The 21,117-nt window shown below is 56.0% G+C and overlaps 2 protein-coding genes across 32 annotated transcripts in view; one reads left to right on the top strand and one right to left on the bottom strand.

Annotated features, from left to right (window-relative positions):
* DNM1 (dynamin 1) overlaps positions 1-4,155 on the top strand; it is a 45,044-nt gene extending 40,889 nt beyond the window's left edge. For 6 of the 24 annotated variants that reach the window (XR_010944836.1, XR_010944838.1, XM_067743118.1 and 3 more), the window contains exon 22: positions 3,515-4,155. Coding sequence is in view for 15 of the 24 variants with exons in the window: in XM_067743118.1 (XP_067599219.1) it covers positions 3,515-3,575 (61 nt within the window). In the remaining 9 variants the exon portion in view is untranslated. Of the gene's footprint in view, positions 1-1,003; positions 1,006-1,845; positions 1,883-2,819 lie in introns of all 24 variants that reach the window. The other 18 variants (XR_010944834.1, XM_067743117.1, XM_067743110.1 and 15 more) reach the window with 6 other exon arrangements.
* A 632-nt stretch (positions 4,156-4,787) lies between these two features.
* GOLGA2 (golgin A2) lies at positions 4,788-21,071 on the bottom strand. 8 transcript variants are annotated; one of them, XM_067743101.1, is made up of 27 exons: positions 20,936-21,071; positions 19,527-19,649; positions 18,497-18,577; positions 15,508-15,624; positions 15,190-15,233; positions 15,025-15,088; positions 14,196-14,255; positions 13,917-13,997; positions 13,069-13,107; positions 12,732-12,794; positions 12,552-12,645; positions 12,342-12,448; positions 11,357-11,415; positions 10,914-11,055; positions 10,076-10,162; positions 9,862-9,969; positions 9,580-9,667; positions 8,742-9,079; positions 8,325-8,438; positions 7,366-7,590; positions 7,209-7,284; positions 6,908-6,999; positions 6,430-6,648; positions 6,238-6,340; positions 6,036-6,142; positions 5,812-5,962; positions 4,788-5,722 (listed from the first exon to the last, which is right to left on the bottom strand). In XM_067743101.1, exons 1-27 carry the CDS (start codon positions 21,017-21,019, stop codon positions 5,505-5,507), a joined length of 3,084 nt encoding a protein of 1,027 aa, XP_067599202.1. In that variant the 5' UTR covers positions 21,020-21,071; the 3' UTR covers positions 4,788-5,504. The 8 variants fall into 8 exon arrangements, with proteins under 8 accessions (XP_067599202.1, XP_067599203.1, XP_067599206.1 ...); XM_067743102.1 differs by having other exon boundaries at positions 6,908-6,996; XM_067743105.1 differs by lacking the exon at positions 13,917-13,997.
* Positions 21,072-21,117: the final 46 nt, after the last annotated feature.

Raw genomic sequence — 21,117 nt, 5'->3', positions numbered from 1 at the left:
TTCTGTCTCCCAGCTCCTAGTGAGCCTACCTCAGGTCTGAGGATCTGAACCCAAATCCTCTCTGGATGGGTAGATTTTATTCACTTACACTCAGGGCTACCCTGGTGCCCGCACTTCCCAGTCCTGACTCTTTGGACCTGTCCCCGAGGGTTGTGACTGTGTGACCAGCAAGGTGTGTGATGTGTGTGTGGGCGTGCACACGGATGTGAGAGTGTAAGAATGGCACCCAGGCATGCGGTAGGACGTGGAGCAGCTGGGAAAGGGGTCTGGGAGCCATGGGACAGCCTGATGGCTTCCTTCCTTCCCCTTGCCTCTGGCCCTAGCTGGCCTGGACCAACGTGGTGGGTGTGCGGGCAGGAGTGGAGGCTGCCCCATTCCCAGAAATCTCCAGGGAAAAGGGTTCTACTTCATCCCTTGCCTTTGCCTTCTTGATCCATGACCCTCTTTCAAGGAAGCTCACTCTGATATTTAACTCAGTCTGCCCTGTTTCCACTGGCCATGTTCTCTGAGGAAGAACACATCAGACCAATAATATCCATTTATGTTTCCAGATGGCTGGAGGGTAGGGCCATGGGTCTAACCTCCATGAACCTACAGTGAAGCAGAGATGGGGCTTGCTCTATGGTGACCTGACGGCCAAGGCAGATGGGGTAACGCAGGCAGCGTGGTGTTGGTCAGGGGCACTGGACTGGAGTGGGCCTTTAGGCGAGTCACTTTCCCTTCCAGGGCCTCAGTTTCCCTTCCACCAAATGATATTTAACATTCTGCCTTTCTCCCAGGGTTGGTGTGGGGATCAGGGGAGGCAGTGGCTATAGGGATGCCACATTAACTGCAAAAGTGGCTATAGGAACTATTTGCTAACTTCCAATGTGAGTTCAGATTCTTAAGGGTATTTGACATGCCCAGGCCTGTGCTGAGGTGTGACATGAGAACTGTGAGATCTGGTACCTGCTCCGCTCTAGTCTGGCTGACACATGGGAAGTCACAGCCTCAGAGGAGAGAGCAGTCTGGGGAGCTTCAAGGCAGCTTGACTTCGGTGAGATCCCAGGGTTGATGGAGATAAGGCTCAGGTGGTGAGGAGTCAGGAGAGCGTTTGGGTAAGGAGCAGCAGGTGGGCAAAAGTTGAGTGTGGAATGCGTTGAGAGCTGCTGGCCAGAGCAGAGTGCAGGTAGAATGAGGAAGAATAAGAAGAGGTTGCCCTGGGGACTTCCCTGGAGGTTCCAGTGGTTAAGATTCTGCACTTCCACTGCCGGGGGCACGGGTTCGATCCCTAGTCAGGGAGCTAAGATCCTGCATGGCGCACAGCACGGCCAAAAAAAAAGAAAAACAAATTTGCCCTGGGTAAGGTGGGGCAGGTAGGAGAACCTTCAAAGTCCACAGAAGAGGTTGACTTGGGACTCAGTGCTGTGAGCAGCAGGGAGCCATGGAAGGCTCTTGGGTGGAGACATGAAAGCTGGACCCTAAGAAAGCAAGACCTGTCCCTTCTGGAGCAATGCAGGTGGCCCTCTGAGCACGCCAGGCACGAGTGTGCAGGGAGCTGGTGCAAATGCCTCCTGTGTGGGGGCGAGCTTCTGTGTTGTGACTCCGCCCCCGCGTGTGCTTCAGTGTGCCAAGTGGCTGCATGCCCCAGATCCATGCTGCACGTGCCAGCCAGCGAGGTTGCTGGGCGTTGGGGGGTGGGGTGTATGCGTGTTGTTTGTGGGCATGTGTGTCAGCGTGTGCATGCGGGGCCGTGGGGCCTCACCGCATGTGTGTGCACGCCCGGGCGTGTGCGTGTGCGTGTCCCCCCACCCCCAGGCCTGACCCGTCTGTGAACTGCCACGTTGATTTCGTGCTGTCTTTCAGAATCACTATCAGTGACCCCTGAGGAGCGTCAGCCACGGTAGGTACAGGCCTCTCCACCTGCTGCATGAACCGGTGTGTCTGCCCCCTGCCGCACCAGCTCCACACTGCAGGGCGAACCTGGGACCTCAGAGGCAGGCCCCCTCCCTCTCCCTTCTGCAGCTCCAGACTTATTCTTTCCTCTTTCTGTCCTCGCTGCCAGCTGGCTCTCTCACCTCCCTTCTCAGCGAGCCTCGGGACTCAGTGCCACTGCCCAAGACCTCCATGGCTGAGCCTGGGGAGGTCTTGGGACAGGCTCCGCACCCAAGCAGGCAAAGCTGGGTGCTCTCTGGAGGCGTCAGAAAGAGCGCAGAGCTCATGGTTCGTGGTGTTAGGGGCAGGGAGCTTGGCTGGACTCAGGCACCCAGAGGCCTTGGCGTCTCACCCTGGGGTGCGATCTCATCCTGGGGTGCCACACTCACTCCCCGATCTGAGCCCTGCCGCGGGGGCAGGGCAGCCAGCTCCCAGCCTGGGAGCTCTGGAAACCGAATCCACGATAGGGCAGAGGAAGTCAAAGTCCCACCTCCTTTATCGAGCCAGCAAGCAAGCAGCAGCTGGGGGTGAAGGCTCTGGTTATTTGATGATTTGGGAAAGCCTGAGTGTCCCCCCCACCATCAGCCCAGAGCACAGCTCACAGGCCAGGCAGGTCACACCGCCCCTTCCCCTGCCTCCGCGGTACTGTCACTCCTGCTGGTGCAGGACTGAAGGCAGCGTCCTCAGCCCCAGGTGGAGCACCGTAGCCGGCCCGCAGGCTCATCCACCTGGGCCTGTTGCTCCTAGGGGTGACCTCCACTTTTCCGCTAAGGGGATGACGGTGTCTGCGGACCTGGGCAAGCCAGCTTCTCTGAGTTCGGCCCCAGCTGGGCCCCAAACTTGCCCAGCGAGCCTGCCTGCCACTCCGCGCCTGCGCTGACTCTTGCTCTTCTGCTTTTCCCCAGCAGGAAGGGCCCAGCCTCACCTACGCGACCTGCGGCCCCCCGACCAGCTGAGGCTCCCCTCTTAGACTTATAAGCCTGTGGCCACTGGCATCCGGCCGCCTGCCCTCCCTGCCTCCCCAGGGTCCCTATAGAGGACTCGTGGGCTTTCTGCCCACCCAGGGGGGCCTCTAGCGCTCCCTCCAGCCATTCTGTTAGCTTTGCCCTCCTGGTTCAAACAGTGTTCTTTCTCGTGTGTTCCTCCATCAGGCCTGGTGGCTGTCGCGTGGGGCTCACGGCCCCATACTCCCTGAGGCTAGGGATGGCCCTGCGCCAGTGGGTTGAAAGACAGGGGGCCAGAGAAGAGGGAAGCCAGAGGGGGCCGAGCACGTGTCTGGAGCTGTGGGTGCACTGCCTGGTGGTGTGTGAGAGTCTAGCGTGTGTGGCCTTTAGGCCTTTAGTCTAGCGTGTGTGGCCTTTAGCCTAGCGTGTCTAGCCTTTACCCCAGACCCCCGTAAGGCTCTGGCCCCTGCCCATCTCCTGCCCTTCTACCTTCCCTTTCTCGTCTCTCTTCTCTATTCCAGAACCCTTGCCCACACCTGGGTCTTCTGCCCCTCCCCTCCTCTCCCCTGACTGCCGGGCTAGGCTGCCCTTGCCTTACCAGCTCTCTCCCCCTTTTCTCTCTCCCGTTCTCTCTTTGCTTTCTCTCCAACTGCCAGCCGATCGGGTCAGGCAAGTCCATCCCGACCTGAGAGCCCCAGGCCCCCCTTCGACCTCTAACCAGATCCCTCCTATTCCTCGGAGACCTCCCTTTCCAAGCCTGCCTGGACGGCTGTTCTGTGACTTGACAGTGGCTACCCGGCCCCAGAGCTTCCCCTTCATCTGTGACTTAGTCTGTTGTAGTGGTGAGCTGACACATCCAGGCATGACGTTGGTGAAACTTGTGCCCCTCTGTGGTCTTGCTCCTGCCCAGTTCTATAAATATCTATAAATACTCATATATATATATATATATACATATATATATATGTATATATATATATATACACACACACACACACATATATGGCCAAGCCTCACCTCTAGTGTCGGGAATCAATCACCATGCTGTCCTTGAGGAGTCTTGTGGCCCAACTACAAGGGAACGCTGTCACCCTGACATCCCCCTCCAAAGCGTGCCACCTCCGATGAGCCCCCGTCGTACGCAGCCTGTGGACAGCCAGCCCCCCTCTGCCGCCCTCCCGTCCCTACCCCCCCTCGAACACGGGGGTGCCGTACTGGCAGCTGTGTGGTTCTCTGACCACTACCGGTCTTGCTGTCTCTTGGCTGAGAATAAAACCCATTTCTGGATGATGGGGAACAGTGTGTCCTCTGTGGCCTGTGTTCTCTGTGGCGCTCAGGGAGAGGTAAAGGTTTAAACATTGGGGTGAGGGATGGGGAAGGGCCCAGCTATTGCTAGGGTGCTGTAAGATGTGGAGAAAAAAGCCGCATCCTCTCCGAGGCCTACTGGGAAAGCAGCTGGAGTCAGCTGATCCTCGTCCTGTGAAACCTGCTCTGGCCACTAGGCGGCGCGGAGGGAGGACCGTGAGGTGCTGGCCAGGCAGGCACTGTGGAAGGACAGGCAGAACAGGCCACCAGAGGGGCAGGGCAATGGAATGGAAAACACCTGGACCACAAGTCAGCACTCAGGGTGCTGTGGCACCCTGCTTTCCCTCCCTGGGATTAGATCTGACTTCTGAGTCTCTCCGCCATTAAGGCAGGACTGCCCCGAGAGCCCCACGGCGGTCCCCCGGGAACCCCCAGTCTTCACCAGGCAGCATGCAGGTGACAGGCCTTGGAAGATCTCTTAACAGCCCAGTTGGATGTGCTCAGACACACTGGGGACCAGCACAACCAGAAGCTTGCCCTCTGCTGGCAGGACCCACTCCCTGTTCAGTGCTCACGGCACAGGACCCAGCGACAGAAGAAAAAGGAACACGCAAGAACAAGCAGTATGGCTAAATTCATTTATTCTGAAATAAAAAGTGAAACAGGAGTCGAATCACCCGGGCACAAACCCGTCCCCGCCTCCACCTTCTCTCTCCGACCTACGCTATCAATAAATAATTTTCCCCAGCCCCAAATATTTAATAGAAGGTCCTCCCCATTTACCAGCGCCAACCTCCAATGTGATACAGGGGGCTTCCCTACCTCCAGAATATACAAAATGTTACACAGTTACAGTATAAACACTGGGGAGGGAGCCCACCCCGCCACCAGCTTATGTCCTTGCCTGGCCTCGGTTTGCCCAACCTGCCCAAGGCCTGTGAGAGTGCTGCCCAGTTGTCTGGCTGGGCAAGGGGGAGGGGGGGCACTTGTGCCCCAAAGTGCCTCTGAATGGAGGACTGCTTGGTGGGGGTGAGGAGACCAGCAGGGAGCCCCTGCTCCCCAAGAACGGCAGCCTCTTAAATAAACTACCTTTACTGAGCCTCCGGCTCTTTGTTTTTCTGGAACTATTAATAGCCCAGAGATCAAGACACAGCCCTGGCCAAGATGGCAAGGGGTCTGCACCTATTTGTCTCCCCCCACTAGACAGGGGGCTATACCCCTTTTCAGGGGTTTTTTTAGGGATGAAGGGATGCCAGGAAGGAGGGACGGGGCAGCAGGTACGGACAGGGGCAGAGCGCCCCAGCCCCAGGTCTCCGGTCTTTGCCCGCTAGTGTCAGGCAGTTAGACCACCAAGATCTTCACTTCATCGTTGTCGTCAGTCTCGTAGAAGAAGGGGACGCAGGTGCTGCTACCCAAGACTGGGCACTCCTGGGGGTTCTGGATCTCACGCAGCAGTTGCATGATCTGCTGCGCAGTGGGGTTCTCAGGGGTCGTCTGGCCCCGCAGGGCTTCCCCCTGGGTGGGGTCCACGTTGTCCTTGAGGCTCACCTCGCGGAGACCTTTGTAGAGAAAGAGAGAGGCAGGGCTCGGAGTGGTGTGCCAGCTCTCCCCTGCCCGCCCGCCGGTCCTCCCCGAGGGCGCTACTCACCACCGTGCTCGGCAGCGCCAGGCTCCTGCGGGGCTGGGGGCGCTGTAGTGGGCTCACCAGCAGGGTTCTGGGCAGCCAGGAACTTGCCATACCATTCATTTCGCTCGCCCACCAGGCGTAATACCAGTTCCCGGAGCTCCAGCAGCTTCACCTGGAGGGACAGGCGCTCAGCACCTGCACCCCACCCCACCCCCGCCCACAGAGATGGTCACAAGGACCCCTACCTTCATTTCCTCCTTGTCCTGAGCCAGGCGGCTGATGTACTCCTCCTTCTCCTGGTGCCGCGCCTTCAGCACCGCCCTCTGACTCTGATAAAGGGCGATGTACTCTCCTGCGGGGAGCGGGGAGGGCGAACAGGGCTCAGGTGCGGGGCTGCCGCGATCCAGCCCTCGGCCCCCCGCCCCGGGCCCCCGCCTCTCCACTCACCAATAGTGTCTGTTTCTCCGGACAGCTGGATACAGCGATGCTCCAGCTCCTCTACCCGCTCCTTCAGATCCACTTTCTCCTGCATGAGCGCTGTGAAACGGCCCTGAAGCCACAACAGCAGGTCAGGGCTCAGCAGCAATCTGACCGCAGGCCCCCACCCTTCCTGGACCCCACTGGGGGCGACCCACTCACCTGCAGCTTGTCCATGGCCACCTGGAGGGCCTGGTGGGTCTCCGCAGGCACACTGTCCCCCCCGATCCCAGAGGCTGGGGCCTCCTTCTCCGCCCCGTCCTGGGCCGCGGCTGCCAGGTGAGCCAGGCGCTGGCAGCGCAGCTTTTCCTCCTTCAGCTGCCCACGCAGCCGGGCCTGCTCTTCCTCAGCACTGGCTAAGGCCGAGTTAAAAAATGCCACCTGCGGGCAAGAGGTGTGCGCATGCTTTTGTGGGGGATACTGAGGACCAGCGAGGGGCGGCGGGCGGAGGGATGCTCCTCCTCTCGGGGTCTTTGTGGGCATGCCTGTGGTTCAAGGATGACATGGCATCTGACTATGGCTCCCAGGGGAGCTTGGGGGTCCAGAGAAGTCAGAGGGAGGGAAACCACAAAGAGTGTCTGAGAGGAAGCACAGGAGGAGGTAGGAAGTAAGACAGGCAAGGAGTAGGAGGTCAGCTCACCAGCAGCTCTCGGCTGTCGAGCTCCTCCGGCACGCTCAGCTTCGGCCGGGGGGCCTCCTCATCCTTCTCCTCACCGTCTGGTCCACCTCCTGCTGGGGACACATGGAGGGGCCTCAGACAACCCGACAAGGCAGGGCGAGCAGGCCGGGAAGAGAGCGTGCCGCCCAGCTCTGCCCCTCACCTCACTCGCTGCAGGAAGAGGATTCGCTGTCCTAAAGGTCTCTTCTAACTCAATTCCATGCTGCTAAAAGTCCCCCTGCTCCTCAGGCTGGGTGTTCTCCCTGCGGGCCGTCCTACTTACCTTCCCCAGGCATAGCCATGAGGTTCAGCTGGGCTTGTAGCTGCCGGTTCTGCTGGTTGGCTGTTTCCAGGCGCTCCTAAGAGGCCAGGAAAGAAAGTGAGGAGGGACACAGGTTGCAGGCTTTCCCGTCAGGGGCCCAGCACTCCGACGCCCTCACCTGGGTCTCCTGTAACTCCTGGTGGGCCATCTGGACAGCCACCTTGCCCTGGACTTCCTCGTGCTGCAGCTGGTCCATGAGCTGCGTCTGCAGCAGCGCCTGCTTTTGCAGCCCCGCCTTCTCAGAGGCCAGCTGCTGATAGGCAGCCACGTACTGCTGCAGGTGGCTCAGGTACTGGTCCCGCTGCTGCTGCAGATCCTGAGTCTCCTGGCTCTTCACCTCCACCTGCGGGAAGACGCTGGGGGTGAGGACAGGCTGTGGCTCACTTCCGCAGTCGGAGCCCATAGACTGGGGAGGTTGGGCACAGACCCCTCTGCCTGAGGCAGGCACCGCGAGGCTCTGCTGGCTGCCCAGAGCCCCATGCCGCCTTCACCCAGCCCTCATAGCAAGCTTCTTTCTATCTTAACTTGAGGCCGCAGACGGGTGGAAAAGCAGAGCTCCAGCCAACATCTGTGAGGTGCACACTGAACGCCTAAGGCTTTACATGCATGATTCTCTAATCTCCAACACCTCTAGGAGGAAAATGATAACCTCCTTTTTTTTTTCTTTTCTATTTTTTTGGTAGCTCCACACCACCACGCAGGATCTTAGTTCCCCAACCAGGGATCAAACCCGCACCACCTGCAGTGGAGTCTCAACCACTGGACCGCCAGGGAAGTCCCGCTAACCTTTTAAGATAAGGAAACTGAGGCTTAGAGATGCGAGGGCTGAATCCAGGGCTGAACCCAAGGAGCTGGCCACCGTACACACTCTCTTCCCCTCTAATTAGGGGCTCGATGCCTCTAGCGGGGACAATGACCTATGGCCCAGGGCTACTCAACTCTGAAAATCAGAGGCCAGGGGGCAACAAGCAGTCACAGGCTCTGAAGGACTCTGGGGTCACCTGTCCTGGCCCCAGGTCCCTGGCTCCTCAGAGGCTGGTGCCTATCTCCTGGCCCTCCCGCTGGGGCAGGGCTTACCGTCTCCTTCAGCTCTCCTAGCCTCCCCTGCAGCTGCTCCAGCTCCTTGGCCAGCTCCTTCTTGATGTGCTGCTCCGAATGCAGCGCGCTGGTTATCTCCATGTTCTCGTTGGACTGCACAGAGAGAAGCAATCAGCGGCCACCCAATGCAGCTAGAGACCCCAGAACTTGGTGTCTGCCACCCACAGCTCAGGGAAGGGTGGAGGCAGGTAGGAAAGTCTGCCCCTTCCCCCCATAACCCTCGGAGCAGGGCTCTCCGACTCACAGCGTGCCTTCGTGGGCACCATTTCACAAAAGGTCCATATCACCCATTTTACAGGTGCGAAAACCAAGGCCCCAGACAGGTTAAGTGCCTCGCCCCGCCCCCAGAGGACTTGGCCAGGGAGGAGGGCAGGCTGGCCGCGAAGGGCTGCGCACCAGCCTGACGAATCCATTCTGCAGTTCAGCCAGCTGCTCCTTGAGCTCGCGGTTCTGGAACAGCGCGCGGCTGATGGTGGTGCGGTCGCTCTGCATGCTCTCTAGAATCTGCCTGCGCTCCTCGGCCTGCTGCCCCCAGCACTCGGCCGCCCGCTCCAGCTCCAGCAGCCGCTGCTCCTGTTCCTGATTCAGGCGACTCAGACTTTCGTTGTCCTTCACCTGAGCCTGCAGCTGCTGTGCCAGGCTCTGCAGTTCCTTCTGTAGCTGTTCGGCCTCCGCCTGCAGCCGTTGTTCTACCTCCGAGGGCCCGGCTGGGGGCTCCTGAGGCGGAGGCACAGCTGAGAAAGGGAGCACACCGTCAGGGCCTCTCGCCTCTGCAGTCTCCAAAAACCGGGTTTTGTTTTTTTTTTTTGGCCACACCAGTGCGACATGAGGGATCTTATTTCCCCAACCAGGGATCGAACCCGTGCCCCCATGCAGCAGAAGCACAGAGCCTCAACCACTGGACCGCCAGGGAAGTCCCTCCAAAACACCCTCTTCTTGGTCCACAGCTCCTGATTCAGCCTCCTTGCCCCAAATCTTGGCTTCCTGGCTCAATCTTTCAAGACACGTTCAGACAGAGTTCCTCACATCTTTATGCTCAAGACCACAGTGGGCACTTCACCCCTTTTTTGCAGATGGGGACCCTGAGGCGCAGGGAAACTGCAAGACTTGCCAACTCCTGGGACAGACCTCTTTCCCTTGGCCACGGTGCCCTTCCACCCACTCACCTCCATTCTCAGCCACCCTCACCAGCGCCGACACAACCCTGCTCCCGGATCCCCTGGCCCTGGCTTACCCATCTCGGTCCTCAGTTTGGCCAAACTGGTCTCCAGCTCCCGCACCTGACTCATGCTGCACTCCTTTTCTTCCCTCAACTTGCCCATCTGCCCAAAGCATGGGTGGGGGGGTGGGGGGAGAGCACAGGAGGGGGTCAAGGCCGGGCGACCACCTCCCTCTCCACCCCCACCCTCTAGATACACACTTCCACCTCTGGCTGCACACAGCAAGTGTCGTGATTCCTATTTCACAGATGCCCAGGTGACCTGTCTAAGGAGGGGGGTAGAAGGTCACCTCTCACCTGCTCCAGCATCTGCTGCATCTTCTGCTGCCAAACGGCGTTCTCTTCTTTCATATTCACCACATACTGGTCTCTCTCTGCCTGCAGCTGCTTCAGAGAATCCTTCAGCTGCGAGAGTGGGCACAGAAGTTACCACGGGCTGTCTGGGGCCTCACCTGCTCCCGGTCACCTGGGGTCATCGTCCTCCCGCACCCCTCTCCCTGCACAATCTCACCCGCTCCACGTGGGTCTCCAGCTGTGCCTGCTCGTTCAGGGCCTGCTGTAACTGCTGGCTGCTGTCAGCGGTAGGTTGACTAGAAAACTGGATGGTGAAAAATGAGGTTGGATTTGGGAAGCCCAGGCTGCCCCACGCAATGCCCCCCAAAAGGTCAACGTACAACTCAGGGTTGTCCTCGTGTTATTAGAACCAGGTCCACAGGCTTTATTTTTACTAAATACTCATGGCTCCCCAACCACCCCAATCCAGTGTGTATCCTTCTCGACCCTTCTCCATACACACGCAAACACGTTTAATTAACGCACAGTGCAGTTGTGCTGTCACGGGGTGTATCATATATGGTTCTGCACCTTAATTTCACTTTGCTGCAAACAAGATATACTCAATTTCTGTAATGGTTACATAGTAGTCCAATAAATGAACATGGCATACTTTAACCGTACCCTTACTGAGGGCAGGAAGGCAGAGAATCACTGTGCATGCAGGAAAACTAAAGAGGAGGCTCTCTGAGACCTGAGCGCCCTGTCTACCTGGAGGCTTGGCCCCGAGAGGAAGGGAGCGGACTCTCGGGCTAGCCTTGTAACTGTCATCCATAAAACAATGGTTTTCAACCAGGATGCTTTAAAAATAAAACTAAAAAAGGCCTATCCCTGAGCTTCTGATTCCAGAGGTCTGGGCAAGGCCCCAGTTTTTCTCCTATCTCTAGAGGAGTCTATGGCAGGACCAGAACGAGGATCCAAATGTTCTGGCTCCTGGCCGGAGGCCACCCACAGTGACCCTAAGAGGCCCGGGCCCCGCCAGGTGGGGCCCGCACTCCCTGGGGCCCCAGGCCCACCTGCCGCAGCAGCAGCTCGGACATCTCCACCTTCTTCTGCAGCTCCTCCATCCCCAGCTGCATGGCCGCCTTCTCTTTCGCCATGACCCGCAGCTTCTCCTCCAGCTCCGAGGTCTGCTGCTTCAGGTCCTCGTTGCTTTTGCTGTGACCGGCGGTAGTGGAGGGAGGCGTGAGTAAAGAACAGAAAGGGTCACTCCGGTGACCAACCCACTACCTTTGCCACAGAACCACAGAACAGTTGCTTTGGAAGGGACCCCAGGATCAAGAGTCACAAGTGGCAGGCCACAGAGAGGACATGAGTGGCCTGAGGCCACAGCAGGAGTCGGTGGCACAGCTGGGACAGCAGAGCCTGGCTCTGCACGCATGCGAAGCTGTACCAGCTCCTCACCCGCTCCCTCGGCTCCTCCCCACTTCCCAGCCCTCCCCCACTATCCCTATCCTACTTGTTCTTGTATAAATCCAGCCTGAGGGCATCTCGCTCTTTGGTTAATTCTTTGTTGTACTGCAAACACAGAGAGGCAAGGTCAGGAGAAGGGAGGTGGAAGATGCAGACTAACAGCAGCAACAGGACGACTCCCAGCAACACGTCCTCACCTGGTGTCAGGCTTTATACTTTTTCAAAGCACTTCCAAGCTCACGTTCTCATTTGGTTTTAATAAGAACTCGGGAAGGGTGGAAAAGGCAGGTGGAGAGCTCTAACTCACGGCGGGCTCACAGGCCCAGGGACAGCAGGTAACACTGCCATCATTCTCACTGTTACCAGCCCCACGTCTGAACCTTTCCTGAACACTCTCTCAGCCAACATTCCCATTTCAAGCTCACAATCACCCTGGCAGGCAGTTACTATTACTATCTCCATTTTACGGGTGAACGACACGGAGCGTTAGAGGTTAAATGGCTCGCCTAACATCACTTAGAGCTGGGACTCTTGAACCATGTTCTCTCCCCGGGGCGGGACCACAGATATGATGGGGGGATTAAACTGTATTGTAATCTCTTGTTCATTTTTTGAATGGATGATACACTCACACAGCCCCTAACTCAGAAGGTGCCGAAGTGCCACGTCTCTCAGCCATCCTGTCCCTGTCCCCTGGGCTTTTATGAATCCTTTCCCACCTGTCTTATACGTATTTCACACACGTACTTCTCTCTCTCTTAGCGCGGTAACGGATAAAAATACTGTTCTGAACCTTCACAGCCCGAACACCTAGCACTTGGGCCAGAGCCCGCTGCCAGTAAAGGGCAAGGCTGGCGCTCTGGCTGTGGGCTCGCGCCCGGGTTCCTTCTCACAATCACACAACTTTAAAGCAGCAACACAGGGCCAGTGCTGCCTTCTGGGCAGCAAGTCACTCCATGCTGCCGAAGGGACCTTTAGGCTCACCCCACCCACGTACCACCTCCAGCGGATGGGCAGACTGCTGGGCTCACCCTATCGGCCTGCTTCTGCTGCGTGGAGACGGCAGACAGCGTCCGTTCCAGCTCTCCCACACGCTGCCTGGATGACCGCAGGCAATTAGCAAGGTCCTCCAACTCTTCTGAAATGACAGCATGAGAAGGGAAGCCCAAAGAAGGAATCCCGCTGAAGGCCAGCCAGTGCGCCCCTCGGGCCGAGGGGTCAAAGGGTGCCTAGATTCCCACCTGCTTTCTGCCTGGCTGCCTGTTGGGTGTGAGCCAGAGCTGTCTGTAATTCCGTCTTCTCAGACACCAGAATCCCTATGGTCTGGATGTGGACCTTTGGGAGAAAGGGCAAACAAGTGCTAAAAGCAGAAAAGCAATGTTTCCTGGGGGCCGTGAGGGACCCTGGTTCAGCCCACTCACCTGCAGCTGTTCTCTCAGAGCCCCTTGTTCCTTCACGAGCTTCTTCTCAAATTCCTTCTTCTCCTGCAGGAAAAGAGAAGAAACAGCTCTTACTGGTAGGCAGAGGTGAAATAGCAAAGGATATAGCCCCCAGAATGTCATCACTGGCCCAGGACAGGCCCACCGATGAGAACAGGTAATTGGCCACCCCGGGAGTAGGGGATGGGCGGGGAGGGGCAGGGGGTAGGCCCCCTCTTTCTCCAGGCTGCCAGCAGGCAAGAGGAGAATGGGCCTCTACATCTGACTCCTCCCCCAAACCCATCAGCCACGGGAGGAGCAGACAAAGAAATCGCGTTACTTTTTCCAGTCGATCCAAAGTTTCCTGTTTCTCTTGTTTCTGTGGGGAGAGTCATAGGAAGGTGACTGAGATTGTCCCCCTTTCTCACGATCCTCAGACCAAGGAGGAGGGACGGGCAGGGGCCAGGAATGGGTTAGAAAGGGAGAGTTCATGGGGACATAAATGGATGAACGCTTCGTAAGCTAAGAGACTTTGGGTCTTGGGAAGTTTTAATCACGGCTACAGTAGTGAGAGTCTGGATCTGATTCCCTTGAAGGGACAATGACATAAACCTCTAGAAATGGAGTCTGAGAAGGTCAGACCACCCTCTGCCAGCTCACAATATGGAAGGGGGCATTCATTCACTCAAGGAATGTTTCCTGAGCACACACTGCAGGCCAGGTTCTGTTCTTAAGAGCAAAGATATGGGAACGAAAAGGACCTTTAAATCTCTGATTTTTTGAGCTTAAAGGAACCTTGGACACCTTCTAATCCTACCTCCTCAGGAAACTAAAGCCCAGAGAGGACAGCTGACTTGTCCAAAGTCCAAGTTGGAACAAATCAGGGGCTGAGTCAGGGCTGGGACACACCGGTCAAGCTAGTGCTCCCCCTACAGGCAACAGCCCCAGGGCAAGCGTGGGGAGGACTCAAGCGGGGGTCTCTGGAGAACAGAGTAGGCAAAGAGGGCAGCCACAGAGAGAGCCATGCTGCGTGCCGTGCTCCGGGGTCCCTCCAGCTGAGACCTAGGCCCCCCTGCACCCCATTCTCCCTTGGCACCGGGGTCCCCAGCCCCTTTCTTCAGAGCCCCAAGGTGAGACTGGGGCCCCAGATTGGCAGCGTGGAATCCGGGGACAACGCTGGACTCTTACCAATTGCTCTATCTTGCTACTGAGTTGTTTGTTTGTTAGATTGCTGGAGTCCATGGCTACTGATAGTTCTTGGTACCGGCTCTGAGGCGCATGCAGAGAGGAAGAGGAGGACTTGGAGGAGGGGTGGGGGAGGCAGAGAGAGCGATCACTAGGGTTGGGGGGTGTCTGGGCTGTGTCAGCTGGTAGTGGGGCACCCAGCCCCCGCTGTGGGAGGAGGGAGGTGGGGGCAGGTGGGGGCTGGCCTGCAGGGTCACCGGGCCACAGTGCAGGCCCCCTTACCTCCAGATTCTTTATGTCAGTACAGGATGCTAGACCCTCCCCGTTGATGTAAGATGGAGACTAGGAGAGATGAAAGCGTTCACATGGAAACGTGATCTATCCCCCTCAAGGCCTAAGCCCTCCAACATCTTCCCCATCGACTGGCAACATTTCCTTTTCTGCCTAACTTGCCACCCGCCCCTTAACTCCTTCCTGTGCCAATTTCTCCTCGTTCTTAATTCCCCCTTGTCCCCTCCTCCCAAGCAGCTCTCATCTACAGGATAAAATGATGTAACCAATCTCATGATCCAACCCCTTCATTTGGACAGCGTCAAAGAGGAGACTCAGGGCTTCCCTGGTGGCACAGTGGTTAAGAATCCACCTGCTAATGCAGGCGACACGGGTTCGAGCCCTGGTCTGGGAGGATCCCACATGCCGCGGAGCAGCTAAGCCCGTGTGCCACGACTACTGAGCCTGCACTCTGAAGCCCGCGAGCCACAACTACTGAGGCCCGCACGCCTAGTGCCCGTGCTCTGCAACAAGAAGACAGCGCAATGAGAAGCCTGCGCACCACAACGAAGAGTGGCCCCCGCTCGCCACAACTAGAGAAAGCCTGCGTGCAGCAACAAACACCCAATGCAGCCACAAACAAACAAATAAATAAATAAATTTATTAAAAAAAAAAAAAAAAGAGAGACTCAGAGAAGTAATGACTAGCTAAACATCATCCAGCCAAGCTGCCTGGTCCCAGGACCTTCCCTTCCTCTTGGGAACCTCTGTCTCGGTTTCTTTCCGTCATATTTTCCTTCCCTCTCTAGCCCACTCCGGGCTCCAATTTTGGGGGTGGTACCTCGGACACAAGACCGTTGAGCTGCTGAGATAGCTGTCGCAGGCTCTCAGTGGATGAGAAAGATCTGAGGATGAACACAGCAGTCAGGGGTGCAGGAGGCTCGATGGGAAAGAGGGGGTCACGGGCAGTGGCCTAGGGATTGCTGGCCCCGCGGGAGACACTCACGTGCTTTCGTCAACGGGACTAGAATCATTGTCAGCATCACGGTTCTGTTTGGAAAGAAACGTATGAATCGGTCATTCAGTTTCCAGTAAGAACCACCCATGGCGCCAAGCTCATTCCAACCGCTTTCCGTCTGCCCGCACCTCAAGGAGAACCTGCTCTTGGCCTCCCCCACCCCAGTCCTCAGGAAGGGCGCCTTGCTCTAGGAGCCAAGCTACCTGAAGAAAGGGGAAGAGGCTCCACGGTAGGTCCAGTCCTCCAGGAAGGAGGAGGGGGTGAGCACAGAGTGGGGCAGCAGGCCAAGGGGGAAGAGGCACGAACCTGAGTTGATGCCATGCTAGTGACACGGGGGGGACTAGCACAGGGGGAAGGGACACCGCCAGGTGACACGGTGTCATCAGCAGACGGTGTAACAGGAGCGGCGCGGTCTTTGGGCGCCTGTCACAGAACAGAACAGGGGGTTGGGGGCCACGCAGGGCAAAAGTCGCCTCACTGCCATGAATGGAGGGGTGCAGAGCGGGTAGGACAGGTGTTGCTGAAGTCAGAGTGACAGTCACACATGCTGGGAGCCACTCTGGGGGGTGGCTACGGCTCGCCCAGACCTCGGGCCAGTCTGCAGCCTTCCGGGACTGCACAGCCTCCTTCGAGAACACGAGGGCCTTGTTCTCCCTGGAGCTCAGCTCCCTGGCTGACCTACGGCAGCTACAGCAGGTGGAAGGAAGGTGTGCCAAGTCAGGGAGAAGCAAGGCCCTGCTCTTCCAGAAAGCCAGTCTGTGCCCAGAGGGCCCCTCACCCGGGGCCCCACGCTGGGCAGAGGGTGGCAGTGATGAAGGAGCAGAGCGATCTGCCTCTTTCTTCTTGTTCTCCCTTCCTTCCTTCCCTCCTTCCTGCAACTACTGGTGTGTCTCCACGACTCAGGCCTTTGCTGGGAAAGAAGCTGCCCAACGAGAAGGCTCTCCCTGCTCTTACAGGTAAAAAGAAAACCATGGCCACTACCCATCCCAACCTCCTGGCTCCAAAACACCTACCCAACCAAGAAACAGCTGAGAAACCAGAGGTAAGACATCTACGCTTTGACTCCTGTCATCCTGGAGAACAAACGTGGGATTGAGGGCCAGGAGCCATGGAGAAGTTCTCTCTTGGCCCAAATGGATCCACTTGCTTGACCAGAGCCCCACTCGGCCTCTCTCCAGGCTCAGGCCTGACACTTACTCCAAGCCTCTGGCTCGAGGGATCTAATGTTCAATAGGTGAGATGGGGAAGAGGGCTGATAAGCCAAAGCTTGACGAGGGAAGAGCACCGGGGAGCCAAGGCCTGGCCAACGAAGCTGAGTCTGGAAGGAAGAGGCTGCACCTCTCTTGGGGGAAAGGGCTGCCTGCTCTCTGGAGCCTCAGCCCTGGCCTCTGAAAACCCAAAGCTACTGCCCTCCTTAGAGCAAGCAGCACAGAGCCTGGGGAGCTGAAGATGAATCAAGCTGTTTGCTTGGTGACTGTCCACGCTGTGACCTTTGACGCCAGAACCTGGTGTTGCCTTGTCAACCTGGACTACTGAATCTAATAGGTAAGAGCAGGGGTTCAGCAGCTGGCTAGGCACGAGACTTTGGGGGAGGGGAGCACACTCTTAGCCAGGGGCCCTGGCGAGCCCTGGGTCCCTCCTGGCCTCTTGGGTGCCCACGGATCCCTAGCATTAGAAACAAGAAAGCTCAGAAGAGGAAAAAAGTCTTTTTCTGAGGACTTAAATATACTTAATATGACAATTTTGTGAGCAACCAAGTTATTTCATAATTTTGAGTCATATAGCTAAGTATGGAATTTTAAAAAACATTGTCCACTCCCCTCCAATGTCCCATTCCATTAAAAAAAAAAACCTTTTTTTTCTATCCACTAGTCCTCAGTTCTGGAAATGTCATCAGCTCTGCCCAGGATACTGCAATCACAGGCCTGCACTACTAGAGCAGAAAACTTAAGTGAGAAACAATTATTGATATAGAGAGGATTTTAAAACGACAAGAAGGGAATATGGGGATCTGGGTCTTCATTTCCAGGAGAGCAGAAGGATGCGGGCCCAGGGTCTTAGAACAAGAGTACAGATGCACAGCTTCGGGACTCCTGTAGGCCTGCGCTCCCCTCCCTGTGCCACCCAGCATCTCCTCTGAGTCAACAAGGTGAGTCACAGCACCTGGACAGACCCGACCGACTGGGCATGAGCAGTCCTGATGATTGAAAGACTCTCTAAGCCCAGCCAACAGTTCCCCGTCCCAGCCCCTCTCCCCGTGCCCATCTCCAGCAGGACCTGGCCCCCTTCCAGCCCTACTCCTCTAGCCTGGCAGATGTCCCCCAAGGAAGTTAATTAAGGAGGAAGTGACAACATCATGTCCGGAGGAGGTCATCTCCTAGTCCAGGGGCACCCCAGGCTCCCCGCCTTTCTGGAAAGTACTCTGCGAGCTCATAATCCTGGCTGTTACCTGTATTACACCCTCTGCCTGGGACTCCCATTTCCCCTACTCTCAATGTGGATGACTGCTACCCACCTCTAATCTTCAAACCGGCCTCAAATGCCACACCCTCCAGCCTCGAGTCCATTTAGAACCAAGCTCTGCCTTGTCGAGCATTTGGAATATTGCCATATTCCAAATGTTTCTTTCATCTGTTTTCTACAGCCCCTAGCAACATGCCTCTGCTCTCAAGGGCCCACTGAATATGGTTAAATGTCCAGTTAATTTTTAAAAGAGAATAGGGGCAGAATGTCCTGACCACTCATGTGTTTGGTTAACCTCACATCCCTTACAGATAGCTCCACTGAAAAAAATAACCTCAATCCTTGTAACTATAATGCAAACTCCTTTTCTCTTAACCCTACATTCCCTACTGCCAAACCAAAATGAACTGATCAACTCAAAAAAAAATCACCAACTACTTTGTGGTCTATTGGTCTTTTGGGGTCAGATGCCCAGGGGCCAAGACTTGAAGGTTTGGTTTTATTTAACCTCTCCTAGTTTGATAGCACCACGGACATTCAGACTGGAGGCTCAAAGAGCCCAAATCCCACACACCTGCTCTGGAAGCTATTCCCAAGTTACCTTTAACCTCCAAGGAGCATCTCACCTTCTCCAAGACGATAAAAGATGGGGGGGGGGTCAGGGGGGAACCCAATCAACCAAGCAGGTGAAAAGCAGACATGAACAGGCCCAGGGTTAATGACAGCAACATAAAATAAGCCAGAGGCCAAGTATCCCCCAAACCAGAGAAGCCTCAGGGCATGCAGAGCTGGGAGGGAGCAAGCCAGAGAGGGGGTCTCGGCACTGCCTCACCTTCCACTTGTCCAATGGGGGGATCGCTACCCCATTGGAGCGGTTAAGGTCGGACACCAGCACCTTCAGAATGTCCTGAATCTATAAGAGGCGAAAAGGGAAAAACAAGGGCAGGGAGAGAAAGAGAAAAGTGGCTTAGAGAAGCAAGAGAGTCAGGGAAGGAAGAAGAGATGGGTTCAGGGCAATGGAATGCTGGAGAAGACAGAAAGGGATCAATACCACAGCCTGTGCCATTATCCAAACAGCCACTTGCTGCCTTGCCAGAGGCAGAAATCAAGGTAAACAGATGGAAAAGTCCCCGGAACAATGCAGTCACATAGCTCCTTAGGCCAACAGTGCAGCTCTTAATAGCTTCTTAGACCCTCAGGCCCAGATTTTTAAAAACCAGACTTCAGAACAAGGGTCCGCTTGAACAAAGTGGGCTACAGCTAAAAAATAAGTCTGAAAGACAAGGATCTGATCCAACAGTGTCATCTTACAGATGAGGAAACTGAGGCCCAGGGGAAGAAGTGATCTTCTTAAAGTCACCCAGCAAGCTGGTGGCAAAGATGGCCTTGAAACTCAGATGATCTCCTAATCCAAGGGACTAGGGAGTCTCCTCACCACACCCTGGGGTTCTGTTGGTGCCTCTAAATGGAGAGCCTGAGGACAAGAGGCTGTTCTCACTGCCTGGCTTCCCACTGAGGACGGGGCTGAGGAAGATCACCAGAGCAGTAAGTCAAATAGCAACTACTCTTTACTGAATGTTTACTCTGCACCAGGCCCTGTATTAGGGGATTGTTATAAAAACCACAACAATCTCATTTAAACTTCGTAAGTGTAAGACAGTATTACCCCAGTTTTACCAATGTGGAACCAGAGACCCAACGAGCTTAAACAATTTGCCCAAAACCATATCCCCAACAGAGGGAGAGGTAGAATTCAAACCCAAACTTCTTAGCCAATATCTGACATTTCTTCCACAATCTTAACCACTGCCCTCTCCTGCTGTCCCTTGAGCACCCCATCCCCGGAAGGTGGCAAGACTCACATCCTCAGGTGAGGGACAACCACCAGAAGTGGTTTTCTCCGGGCTGCTGCCATTCTTGATCTTTCTTTTTTTCTTAGCTGCTGCAGGAACACCAGGGCTGTTCTTCTGCTGATACTCCCTTAACTGCAAAAAGGAAAAGCAGTGAGGCTCATGAGACCTATAAGCCCCCTATATTCACATCTTACTTTACAGTTTACAGGAAGCAGAGGTGGAAAAGTAAACATTTAATCAGACATCAGGGTCCTTTCTTACACCTCTTTTAGAGCTGCACACCACTGCTTCTCAAACTTTTACATCAGTGTATCCTAATGGCAGAAGGCAGTGAAGGCACACACTCCTAGTGAATCTGGGAACGTAACAGAAAGAGGACAACCCAAACACCATTTCAGAGAGAAGTCTATTATAATCTTACAAATCTATGCAAACGTCATCCCTAAGCACATTAATATAAAAGGCTTTTTCTCTCTCAAGAGAATCAAGCAAAACTGATGCTCCAGTCCCATGTTTATCCTGTGGCACTCAGGGCAACCCATGTTCAGATGATGATTTGGGAAAGAGTCCCAGCTGTGAAGTTCAGTTTCACGCAATCTGTTCCACAGAGGATAAGCAGATCTCACTCCAAAGGAGCACTGAATGACGGGCATTCTGGTCTCAGAATCACAGCGCATTAGAATGTAAGGTAGAAGATTCAGATTAAAACTGTGAAAGTCTCTCTGGATAGAAACCTGGGAAAAAACCAAACTAAACAAAGCACATTCTCCCCACTGCCACCCAGAGATATTATCAATGTTTCGAGATCACTGGCTTTTTACGCTATCGACACCAAAGGATGGGGTACAGTCTAGAGTGAGGGAGCCTGAAACCCAGGTGGGACCTAGGTCCCATAGTCCCAAGTCCCCTTCAAGCTAGAAATTTGTGCTGCGACCAGAGAATCCGGAAAGAATGTGAAAACACAGGGGGACTGGGTAGTAAGATCAAACACCGGGCTCGTGGCGGTAATGACAGTTCAGAGGGGGATTATGACGTAACTACTTTCCACTCCTCCCTACCGATGCCCGAGTCGCCGTTCAGCGGTGGAGGAGGGGAACGCAAGGCCAGGACCGAGGTCCTTGAGACCGGGAGCCCAGGGAACCCAGGAGGTCCGGTTCTGGGCGGCAGGAGGCGAGGGCCGAGCCTGGTGCGGGAAGCCCCCGGGGTCACCGGCCCAAAGTCACCCCGGGGTGACAAGCGAGGGCGGGGGCTGGGCTGCCGGGGGGCGGGACTGGCTGAGAATACTTTTGGAGGGGGACGCCAAGGGGCGCCGAGAGGCTCGCCCCGTGTGCCTCGAAGGCAGCACAGACTCTGGCCATGGCCCAGCCGTCGGAAGGGTCTCGGGCTGGGTCAGGGAGCCGCGACCCCGCACGTTTTACCTTTTTCTTGGCCGCAGCCAATTTGCTCTGTCGGGTTTCTTCCGACATCCCGGGACGGGGCGGGGGAAAGGGGGGGGGCCACATCAGCACGATCCCGGCAAGCACTGCGGAACTGCTTCCGGCAGCCACAGCGCCGCTGAGAGACGAAGCCAAAAGAGGAGGGACCAGGGCGTTACTAGGCC

This window comes from Pseudorca crassidens, chromosome 7 (genome assembly GCF_039906515.1).
Source record: "Pseudorca crassidens isolate mPseCra1 chromosome 7, mPseCra1.hap1, whole genome shotgun sequence".
Classification (NCBI taxonomy): domain Eukaryota; kingdom Metazoa; phylum Chordata; class Mammalia; order Artiodactyla; family Delphinidae; genus Pseudorca; species Pseudorca crassidens.
This window is presented reverse-complemented; position numbering and strand designations above follow the sequence as displayed.

Bases quoted from the DNA above. Each gene is read 5' to 3' on its own strand.
- GOLGA2 (XM_067743101.1), bottom strand. From the start codon at position 21,019: ATGTGGCCCCCCCCCTTTCCCCCGCCCCGTCCCGGGATGTCGGAAGAA. The intron at 10,163-10,913 runs GTGGGCCTGGGG...TTCACCATCCAG, and splicing joins CCGAGCTGCTGCTGCGGCAG to TTTTCTAGTCAACCTACCGC. The intron at 6,143-6,237 runs GTGAGTGGAGAG...CGCTCCCCGCAG, and splicing joins CGGAGAAACAGACACTATTG to GAGAGTACATCGCCCTTTAT.